General features: G+C 38.2%; 1 protein-coding gene across 1 annotated transcript; it reads left to right on the top strand.

The window, feature by feature from the left end:
• Positions 1-324: 324 nt before the first annotated feature.
• On the top strand, positions 325-10,187 carry cibar1 (CBY1 interacting BAR domain containing 1). Its single transcript, XM_055054080.1, has 9 exons — positions 325-359; positions 1,302-1,536; positions 1,615-1,683; positions 2,474-2,575; positions 2,755-2,760; positions 2,924-3,028; positions 3,227-3,340; positions 6,195-6,314; positions 8,082-10,187. The coding sequence occupies exons 1-9, from the start codon at positions 331-333 to the stop codon at positions 8,214-8,216; spliced, it is 915 nt and encodes a 304-aa protein (XP_054910055.1). The 5' UTR covers positions 325-330; the 3' UTR covers positions 8,217-10,187.
• The last annotated feature ends 1,923 nt before the right edge of the window (positions 10,188-12,110 follow it).

The following is a 12,110-nucleotide window of genomic DNA, read 5'->3' as shown; positions in this document are numbered from 1 at the left end:
GTCCAAATTTCCTTTCAAATTTAATCTAATTGGAATGCTACGCATCTGCAGAACGAAATAAACAAATCCTGATGTGTCATCTTATTTTAAAAAAATAAAGTGATGACTGATTTTTTATGTAAATAAGAAAAAACAAGTAATTTCTTGATAAACTTACTGAAATCTCAAAAGGAGTCAAAGACCTCATTTCCCAGAATGCAACTTTGAAGCGGAAATGAACTAGTGACTCCATGGAAACCGCCGATTGGCGTTCAACCTAGCTAGCTGCTAGTTAGCCAGCAAGGAGCGAGTGGACATTCCTGTAAACCGCTTTTGGTTCTCTCTGTGAAGATGAGTCGCACGCCGGATGCGAGAGCCAGGTAAAACTCATTTATCAGGATATTTTGAATGAATTAGAACGAAAGTGATCGACCAAAATCAGGCTCAAAACCAGCAGTGACATAGCTCAGTAGTTAGGATAGCTTTAATGTTTTTGGTTTTTCTTGAACGTTTTTCTACTGACTTTTCGCTGAATTATATTGTTAAATATATTTATCTACTGTCTATGTGTCTAAGTGTGTTGATTCGGGTTTTTTTTTCTCTAAGAATCTGGAAATCCATAACGTTATATATCCTCTATGGGTCTATGATGCAGGGAGCTTATTTACAGTCGGTTTACATTTTCTGATCTTAAAATCTATTCTATGGCGACAGTATTCATTGTATGATATCTGTGGGTCTTTAAGATTTGTCACATTTTTTGCGAAATTACAAAATCCGGCTTCAGTGTAGCTCATATTTTTTATGAAGGTGAAGGAAAATTGCGTTTTGTATTTACTAAATCTGAAAATGAATTTTATAGACACCTGTCATTGCAATGTTTTGGGTTATTTCTGCATTATTTCTGCACATCGAAAACCCATCTTGCAGATTCTCAAGTGATTAGGTCTGGTCTTTGGGCCACTAACACATGAATGCAAAAGCCAGATTTGTGGGGGAACAACCTCTTGTCTGCTTCCTTGTTTATTGTTATCCTTGCTTAGACTGTTTAATTGGTTTACTTTGGTAGGTTTGAAGTCATACCATACTCCATACTTTACATACTTAGATGATGAACGGTTTTCCACATGATGCTCAGAAGTTGGTCTATTGTTCTATAACCTAACTCTGCTCTCAACTTCACCACCACTTGTCTTGTGAGCTCTTTTGTTTTTATGATTTTGTTTATTCACCAATGTTCTCTAACAAATTAAAAATGTCACAGATGTGTTTGTGTGAGCTGTGTTTTCATTAATTGGACCTAATTCATTCTGACCTTCAAGAGATAACCAGACGAGGAAGATCCAGGAGAACATAACCAAAGTGGAGAAACACTTTGGAGATATGTGCCAACTGTTTGCTGCCTATGCCCGCAAAACAGCCAGGCTGCGAGACAAAGCAGACCTTCTTGTCCGGGAAATTGGCTTGTACGCCGACACGGAGACGCCAGACCTAAAGCGGGGGATGAAGCAGTTTGCAGAGCACCTTGCCAAGATTCAAGACTACCGCCAAGCTGAGGTTGATTTTCAGTTACATTTCATGATATTTAAGTCAGACTTAAATATGACCAAATCTAACATGTATGTCATGTTATAGGTGGAAAGACTCGAAGCCAGAGTCATAGAACCATTAAAAAGCTATGGAGCTGTGGTGAAACGTAAAAGGGTAAGGGTCCCAGAGAATCCGGCATGGGTTGATGAACAGTTGAACTAAACAGCATAGCTGCACAATTAAAATGTGTGAATTTATTTTTAAAAAGGGCCCTGGAGGCTGTTGTACAGGCAACTATAATTCTTGTCAATGGCCTTGCATGGCTGCAAGAGGGCAGTATTGTTTCTTTGATAAAGTGATGCAATACCATTAGGTACCCTCGATAGTCAGCACCTTTCACCATAAAGCATATTGTTTGTAGCATTTAGTCTTTTTTATAGTTATTATATGAAGTTGAAACTTTCCAAAGATGCCTACCTTGTAATAGATATTTTATGTTTCAAATATATGGATGTGTATATTTAGGTAAAATAATTAACAATCTATCAAGATTTTCACCCAATAACATTTGGAGTTTAGCACTAGGCTCCTCTTGCCTCATCCACGAATAAGCAAGGATATAGACGAAAGATCTGTGACTGGAAGAGACAAGTAAAACAAGTAAAAACTTGTTTTACTTGTATGCTACAAGAGTGAATCAGTCATTCACTTTTCTACCGTAAGCTATATTTATAGCTCATATGTGGCAATTTCAGCACATTTTCTGGCATTTTTTAAAAATAACGCTTAAATCGTGGTATTGTGTGACATTTTAAGTCTTGTTATACCTTGGTAACTGCCCATGTCTAGTTGCAATCTTACCAGGTTAATTAACCTTATGTGAGTTGCAAATGTTGCACATTTTCTGTGGCTCACCTCATCAGTTTAAAATTTTATCTGATCGAAATGTCTCATGTCTATGCAGGAGGATCTGAAGGCAACACAGAGCGCCCGAGAGAGAGAAGCCAAACAGATGGCTCAACTCGAGAAGACCAGACTTAGAAACCCTTCAGACAGACAAATCATTGTATCCTTGTTTTGTTTCTCTAGTTCTTGATCAAAAACACAAAGAAACATTCATGTAATAGCAGCTAATTATCATCTCTAATTATAAGTGCTTCATCTGTGAAGCACATTTTTCTTCTTTAGCATTCACCTAAGAAAGTAAGATGTTCATTTTTTGTGTTTTCTTAATTAAACTTCCAGTCTCAGGTCTGCCCCGTGAGATCTGCCCACTTCATTACTCTCCACTGTTTCTTACAAAGTTTATTCTTTTGTTCCACTTCAGTGGAAGAACATCTAAAATGCTAATTCCTTGAGAGTTTCACGGATGTTTATTGTCTTTTAGTACTTATATGTATTTTTTTGCGCCCAGGCTGAAACTGAGCTTCAAAGAGCAACCATGGATGCCACACGAACCACCAAGCAGCTGGAGGAAACCATAGATGAGTTTGAGCGACAGAAGATCCAAGACATAAAGGTGGGGAACAGTAAACTGAAACCAGACAGTAAAGACCAGTATAGTCTCTGGAGTCTGTCCACACACAGGCTCATCTTTGGCTGCCTGAAAACTATTCCTGTTTTACTACAAGCTTCCCTGCCCTGCTACCTGTCAGTCAACACATCGCTCCATCTCACTCTTTTCTGTTGATCTTATCTGTGTCTTCCTCTCTTATAGAAAGTCTTTGGTGAATTTGTGACAGTGGAAATGTCGTTCCATGCCAAGGCTTTGGAGATCTACACTGTGGCATACCAAAGTATCCAAAGTGTGGATGAGGAAGCAGACCTGGAGGTATGGAGATGTGCCTGTCAAACGTTAGCATGCAGTTACTGGCTTTTCAAGATGCCTTTGCGGTATTCTTTCTTTATGGTGGCATGATTGCACAATAAGCAACTTCACATAATATTAAAAACTAGAGTTTTTTTTTTTTTTTCTAAGAGAAACAAACTCATCCGTACAGTCTCATAAATATACATTTATATCCACCAATCTTAGCTTCAATGTTGCTTAGCAAGGTGCGGAGAGTTGTAGACATCAAGTTTTTCCATCATTTTTGGCTGGGTATTTAACTTCTATTATGGGAAGTGATAGATTTTATTATTTGATTTCTTGCAACAGGGTCACGTCACTTAAACACAGTTCATTGATTTGAGTTTAGGGCCAAACCAGAAGTTTTATGCTGGACTGCTTTATTCATTCCCAAACAAACACTTAATGTTTTTGGGATCATTGTCTGTTCAAAACACACATTTTTGTCCATGTTATAACTATTTAACTGTTGGGGGGATGGAAAGAAGCTGCATGTGGTCTTGTTTTGTTATTTCATCCACCGCTGCATCGCTACCACCAGCAGCAAGACTTCAGCTCGCCATGGTGCTATTACCAGCATGCTTAATATTAAGCACAATGTTTGAAGGTTTGATAACCTCACCTTGACTTTTCTAAAATTTCTTCTTGTCATTGAGGCCAACACACTCAGTCTTTACCTCCTCTGATCGTGAAATGTGTCTTAGAACATAGATGGACTGCCTGTGTGGGTAACTGCTAGCTTAAGTCAAGCTTAAAGGGTTTTATTGTGGAGCACAAGCTTCCCTCTTTGTTGCCACCCTTTTAGTTTTTGTTGAAATGAAATTGCCTGTGTTCTCAGTTTACGATCAGCTCAAGTTCTTGTGGTTGCTGAGTTGTTGTGGGTCACTCTAAACAATTTCGCTTCATTTAGCAGTTTTGCTCAGTTGAGAAAAACTTTAACAAGAGCAGGTGTTCCAACCAAAAATTATTCCAAGTACTTTTGGAATAAGTAAAGCAGCTTAACATCAAGCTTGTGGAATACACCCAACCTCAACCCTATTGACAATTCAGACTGTTCAGTCTGAACTCGTCAGCTTTTCTGTTGAGAAACATTAATTGGTTAAAAAAGTGGTTTTTTTTGTAATTTATTAAAGAACATTCAGTCATGTAAGGTTGAGTTTGTGTACTGTATATACTATAATATTCAATAAATTAGATTTTTTTTAAGTTTATTTCAATAACTATTCACTAAATGAAACACATTATATTGATTAATTTCACACAAACTACAGTTTTCAAACCTTTGTTTTTGTTAATTGTGATGATTTTGTTACAGCTAAGGATAACACATTTTGAATTTTAGTATTTTCTCAAACTAATAAAAACATGCTGAACACTGAAATGTAGGCTTCATAAAATATGTTCATCATTTTTAAGATCTATATATCTTAATAAAGATATAATTATTAAGATAATATCTTAATATTTTAAATACATTTAAAAAATATGTATTTTCAAAAGCTACGTTGAACCTGAAACAATCAGATGTATTTTCTAATTTATTGAATAACTGTCATAACTGTATGTTGGAAGATTCTTGATAAATTCAATCTGGAGCATTTAGTTCTAGTTTTGAAATATCATCAGCATTCTACTTTTCTTAGAATCTCAATAAAAATGGTTCAAGTCCTTCATATCTCAGTATCAATGACCTTTTCAGATGATAATGGAGACTTTTCTACCTGACACTTACTGATCCAATCTAAAGATCCTCGGCATCTCTGTAGAAACAGTTGTGCCCACAATCAGCTCTAAAATGCATCCTCATATTCGTCTCCTCTGAGGTGTCTGTGGTCTGATCTCAAATAAAGAGGAACTGCAAATAACTGATTGCATAGCTCATTATTCAGTCACGTGATCACTTTTACAGACTACAGTTGTACATAATGAGGCTTTTAAGCCATCCACAGTTTTAATTGTTAATCAATATCTGGTAAAGGGCTGCAACAAAGCAACTCCCCACACATTCACCTCTATGCTATTTTAACAGACCATGAATGTAGAAGATGCCTATGGGTGTTGACATGTTTAATAAAATTAGGCATTCGGACTGTTTTTTTATTATTACATCTGAATTTAAGCTGAAAACATGTCTCCCTGTTGAATTCACTTTATTTTTACAGTTCTCTTCTGTATTTCGTTATTGGATTGCACTTTTCGCCAAAACCTAATCCAGTTTGAAGTACACACTCTGGTCTTTGTTTGATGAACCTGAGGGTTTTGTTTAATATTCCGACATATCACAGTCCACACCCTGTGGCTTAACTTTGAAGTCATCTGTGGTAAATACTGCTCAATTCGATCACTCATCTCAGCCTTTCCTCCTTTGTTTATCATCTGCTGAGTGGTTCTCTCGGCTATTCTAACAGAGAAAGGGAGAACAAAGGATCAATGATTCTCAGTGAGCAAAGTTCCTCCTGTGGATGCCCTTGTGTTGTTTCCCTCCGCCCGTCGCCATCTAATCTGTGTGTTTTTGCTCTGAATCATCTGCCTTCCATTCATATTGAAACAAAACTCTTCGCTGAGATGGGGCTGGTTTACAGTGACTCATTGTGCAAAACATGGGAGATTGAATCATGTGAAACATGCACAATGATAGGCATGAAGACAATCCTGACCCAGAGTCCTGAAAAACATTGGTGTGGTTAAAATCACAGCTTAGTGTCAAACTGATAACGTCCGAGCTGCTTTCATTCGCTCTATTTGTCACGTTGTTTGGTCGATGTTTAGGTATGCTAAACAATCCCTCAGTAGTATCTTACTGTTTTGACGCAGCACGCCCTTCTGGTTTTGGCAGGTGTTCAGGAATTGTCTGCACCCCCCTGATTTCCAGTCCCGCTTAGACATAGTGCGAGCCAATTCCAAGACGTCTCTTGATCACACCGGGTCTTTCCTGAGTACATCAGGTACCTTACAGGTAAGATGAAAACTCTTTACTGAGTTTTCTTCTTAAGACTAAGCAGACCTTTATTTGCTTAGTCTTAATAAAAGTCTAAGTAAGAATTTCCCTGAAAGTTCCTGCTGTCATGGCTTGCTTGTAATCATTTTATCTTTGATGTTTGCGGTTGCGTAAGTTTTATTGTTGTGATAAAAGAAAGAAAGGAAAACCTCACCGCTGTTTTTAAAAAACAGTAGCTTCCTCATGCCAGCATGAGCTGGTGCTCGATAAGCGAGTTGTCAGAAGAAGCACGCCATTTCCCCATCCATCATTCTCTTTAATTTGCATGTCACTGCACGCTGCATATATTATCCATTTTCTCCGACGTTAACAGTTTACCCAGCACTGCTCATTTTTGTGAGTGACTAATTCTGGATTTACTGTAGTTTCTTGCAAAACTACCCACCAATTACAACCAGCATACTCAATGACTTGTATTGGCATTTTATGTGATGAGAGCAACAGAAAGTAGATCACAATTATGAAGAGGAAGAAAACAGTAGCCGGATTTATATTTTTTCAATAGCAAATAGGAAACCACCTTTATTTGATACCCCTAAAAAATGTATTCCAAACAATGGCTTTGAAAACATTTGTCCATCAGTTTAGTCTAAATAAAAGGAAGCTTACAGACTTTACAAAACCTTGTAAACAAAAAGGTTGTGGAGAAGTTTCAAAAAGGGTAATGTTATAAAACAATGTACTGAGCTTTGAACATGTGACAGCGTACTGTTCAGTCAACCATCTTAAAACAGAGCATAACACATTTGCAAATACCAAGATATGACTATCCACCTAAACTAACAGGCTGGGCAAGAAGAGGAATAATGAGAGACACAACTTGGAGGTCCAGTGTAACTGGGGGAGCTGCAGACATTCATGGCTGAGGTGGGAGAAACTGTTAACATGACAGTTATTAGAAATGCATTGGCAAGAAGAAAGTGATTATTACAAGAAAATCATAAGTGGATCAAGTTATTCTTAAATTGATGTTTAAGGATACTCTCCACCCAGTCTGACTGAGCTCGAGATATTTTTCAAAGAAAAGTAGAAACCTCTGCAAAAGTAGAAGAGAGAAAATACTTGCAGGTGTATTTGCTGCAATAAAGTATTGAGCGAGCTGAATTTTCACATTTTAATTTGTAAGAAAGAAAAAGAAACCCATGTTTTATTCTTGTCCCACCTCACAATTATGAAGAACTTGGATTTGGTCCTAAAACAATAAAATCCCAATAATATATGTTATGGTTATAACATAAAAATTGTATCACAGTTTAAGCATCAACTCCGGTGTGAGGCAGCGTGTCTGAGGGAATGCTTCGGAAGCTGAATATACCCGGTATGTTCAGATATTTTATCTGTCCAGAGATGATCAGATTAAAGGTCTCAGAGAGACATTGCAACACACTCCTGTCACGTCAGCATGCCTCTGACTTGTCATACCCCCTTCCTGTGATTAGATTTGAATTTATCCGGGAACAATCACTACCGCTTAGAAAGATACAGACTGGCGGTGAGAAACTTGCGCTGCAGAACCTGTTTTACATGATGTGTGAAACTAGAAGCAGGAGACTGAAAGCAAAACATCAATTTTGAGAAATGTGATCTGATTTGGGTTGTGCGGACTTTGCTGATTAGACAAGGTGATGGAACGAAAATATTCTGGATTCACCCAAAGCACAAAGTGTGCCTAATAAATATCTGCAAAGTGTTTTAGTTGCGCAGTGACTTAATTTGTTGTCACAGCAACAAAGAGCTTCCAGCCGCCAGACGAGAAGAGGGGAGGAGGAGGATGAAGAAGAGGACGAAGATGAATCTGAGGAGGAGGATGGTGATGAGGATGAAGACGAGGACTCAGACGACGAACACCAACCTCGTTAAACCCTTTGTGCTTGTCAGTGGGGGAAAAAAGAATAACAAAATACAAATTAACAGTTTTAAAAGAAACATTTTGTTTCTTCCAGATGAACTTGCCCAGGTGGAAAAACGTTTTCATTGTCATGTTTTGTATTATACACCTTTATGTTGTGCTGTTTGTTTTTCAGCAAGCCATTCTTTTGACCTATATTTTTTTATATCTCACATTCTCTAAATATGCACTGTATCTGTATGTCATGTTCCAGTGAAAGGCTCCGCTGCCTAATAAAAGAATAAAAGCACCCAGCATGCTCTCACCCAGGTTTTCGATTTTGAAAAACCCAGCAGAGCTTGATTATTTTAGAAACTGTCGGGAGTGTGAATCAGTCCCAAGTGACAGTAGTTATGTGATGACGGCAGTTAAAAGTGACTCATCTCTACCACAGACATGCAAAAATGGAACAAATGGGAGTCGGAAACTTGTCACGGCACACCGTTTGCATTTGTATGGATGAATGCGGATGTATGCGTGGCATCAGTCAAGCCCCATGTCCATGCATGTTGCACTTGACAAAAACCCTTCTTGTGTGATCAGGGTGCTGTGTGTTGTCTGTCACAATAGAGGCTCCAGCCACGGTGTCCGCTGATGGCTCCTGTCTGTCTTGGATGAGTCACTCTACACAATTTATAGTTCGCATCTGGCCGTGTCATAATGAATTATCCTCTTCCTCCGGTGCGCCATCACACACATGCACATCTGTTAAAGAAATGCTAAATATATGAAAATTTACAGCTTTTCAAAACTCAATTTTATTCCTAAGCGATAAACACGAGGGACACTGTAACCTCGCCTACAGCGACATTGATTATCTCACTGGGTTTGTCTAAAAGGAGTGTAGGTGGTGTGTCATGAAACCTCTCTGCAACAGCACCCTAATGCATATAAAGGTTAATGTGTATGCAAACATAGTGACACTAGCACACACTCACGTAGCCGTTCGTCTTTACTGTGCTGAATGGCCCATGTTGCAGTGAGTCATCACCTGCAGTTTGTGTGATGAGTGAGTCAGAGAAGTTTTCCAATCAGATAAACCTTCCACTCCCTTATCGCAGCGAAAGGGTGACTTTTGAGAGAAACTGGGTCTGACAGGAGCGAAAAGAAAGACTTGCACGATTGGAGTGGTAAAAAAAGATTTTAAAAAAAAGCGCCAGCCTCCTCCCTTAGCCAAGAAAGACAGAGGTGCCAGAGGAGGCAAGAGTTGGTTTATGAGTCAGAGAGTGAAAAAACAAACAAGATGCAAAGGCATAGGGAGGAGGAGACAGGGGTTGCAGGGACAACTTGGAGAGGTCAGTCAAAGCTCCAGGTTCTTATACTTGAGTCATAGGCCGGCAGCGTGGCACCACTCCTACCAAACTCTACACCTGCGGCACAAGTCAGCCACAGCACGGCTTCATGCAGATGCCTCCGTGTGCTGCGTCTTTCCCTTGAGGTCACTGGCACTGATCTTACTTTGCCAAAAGCTTTTTCTCTTTCTGAACACCGATTTAATGAGAACAAATTGTTCAGAACTTGTTTAAAGAGATTGCCTTGGTAAACGTTTCAAATGACATGTTTTAACAGCATTGCAGCCAAAACTTCTGTGTAGGCATGCATTAGCGATTCACATTGATTGGTTGACAGGAAAAGTGAGTGACATTGTCTGATACAGATTTTTCTTTACTTCTTTGCCTTTTTGCAATTACAAATCTGAGTAAAGATCTCATGGGGTTCAACAGAAATCACATTTTGGGTCAAATGTTCTCTCTATATGCAGGAGAGGATGTGTATATATCTATAAATTTGCACTATAGTGTTTTCTTTTTCTGAAACTTTTCATTTTTATATATATTTTAGTTTAAATGCTTATTAGTTCATCTTCTTAAAGTGTTTTTACCTTTGAATTACCTTGTTAATTACTGGTGCTATAAAAATACATCTGCCTTGTCTTATTTGCATGTGTGCTGTTGTGACCTTGACATCAAACTCTTGCGTTTCCCACAAATGAACGTCTCAAGTTTTCTCTTAAAAGCGCCTCGCTTGTTGTCGCCACCAGAGGGCGATGTTTCAACGTTTTCCCATCTGTGCCTGTCAGACAGAAACAGAGACATCGTGTTCTTTTCTCTCCACCGGCAGCAGCAGATTCACCTCAAACCGACTGTTTTTGAAGTCTGACTTTTAATCAGCTTGCAAAATCTTCAAGATGTGGTCTGTTTTTATGTGAGGAAAAAAAAAAAAGCTACTTCATGCCACAAATGTTTTGAGCACAAAACTGTTTTGCATTTAAAAAAAGAAAAGAAAAAAAAAGGTTAAATTTTGATCAGATATTGACATCAGCTGCATATCTGCTAGTCCAACTGAAACAGATGATTCATTCTTTAAAGCTGACATAGATGGATGATTTTAGCACAACCCTCTTCATATTTTTCTTATCCTTCCACATTCCCAAATGGGTTTGTGTCGAAGCCCAATTCAGAATCTGAGGGGTACAACTCATCCTATAGATCTGACAAAACAAAAAGGAAAGGATTCCCTTTGCTCATTTCCTGACTCATCTGCAATCACCCACATTACTGGGTGTGCAACCCTCTGCCTTTCTATGCATCTAAATAAAGTAAATGCTTTTTCATTTAGAGGGAGTGCATTTGATTTATATATATATATATATATATATATATATATATATATATATATATATATATATATATATATATATATATATATATATATATACATACATATATATGAATGAGTGCCACAAAGTACAGTTGTTTGCAATATTAAGCACTGTTGTGCCGCCGGCTCTTATAAAATCGACCAGCAGCATAGCTGGAGTGTGATTCACACACTGACTCATTGGCAACGCGGCTATGGCGTGTGTATATGTGTGTAAGAGAGAGAGTGCGTGTCGCAAGCTACACGCAGTCTCTGTCAGACCTGCCTTGTTCTGGTGGTGTTCTAGAAACCTCTAACCGCACCACATTCCCTGGAGTTTACACCCGCAGACAAGGTTAGGAGCTTACAGGAGCAAAAGTATATCCTTCTTTACCAGTGGACAGCAAACCTTGTAATCCAGTGAGCAATTTATCCCTTTCTCCTGCCTCATGAAATTTTCCCTAAAGCTATAAAACCCATTTACAACTTGGGGGAAAAAAAGGACAACTTGTTGAGTTTTGGAAATGTTTAATATATTTAATTTCCTGTTTTATTGTAAAATAAAATATTCAGGATGACCAATTTTCTACTTTTAGTTTTAGTCTGAGAAAAAAGAAGATAGGGGCCAGCTTCGTCATTTTTAGATCTAAAAATGGAAAGCGATTTGGAACTACTCAAAAAATAAAGCACATAATTTGCAGCCTACTCAGATCAAATGTCTTAAAAAGGCACTGAGGACGTTAAATAAAATTAGTGCAATTTTTATTATCTGTTCTCGCAATTTTAGCCAAACCTTCAAGCTGCTGCTCAGTGTCTAAGTGGAGTGTTTACAGCTGCAGCTTTTTCTTTGATTTATGTACCAAAATGAATATGGTGTACCTGTTGTCAAGGGCAGTAAGTCAAAACAGTTATTGTAAAGTATCTTTAGTGAATTCCAGGATCAGTGGAACAAGAGTAAATCATGAGATGCTTGTGCTTTAAACAAGGGTGGAGCATTGTAAATCTGTCCCAGTTTGCCAACCACATGCAGTGCAGCTATATATCATTTGATGTAGATATGAGGGAAAGTGACTTATTTATTTCCAGACACCTAATGGCGATGTCATTCCCTGTTCAACATAAATCACAATTTGCAAAAGGCAATTGAAAATCACCACGTACCTGTATGGACATCTACTTACGTTTTAGTTGGCTAATCCCATTTCTATTAACTTTGAATAATCCAC

Source organism: Poeciliopsis prolifica, unplaced genomic scaffold (assembly GCF_027474105.1).
Source record: "Poeciliopsis prolifica strain line A6 unplaced genomic scaffold, Auburn_PproV2 SCAFFOLD038, whole genome shotgun sequence".
Lineage (NCBI taxonomy): Eukaryota > Metazoa > Chordata > Actinopteri > Cyprinodontiformes > Poeciliidae > Poeciliopsis > Poeciliopsis prolifica.
The sequence above is the reverse complement of the archived record's forward strand: the minus strand, read 5'-3'. Positions and strand labels throughout refer to the sequence as shown.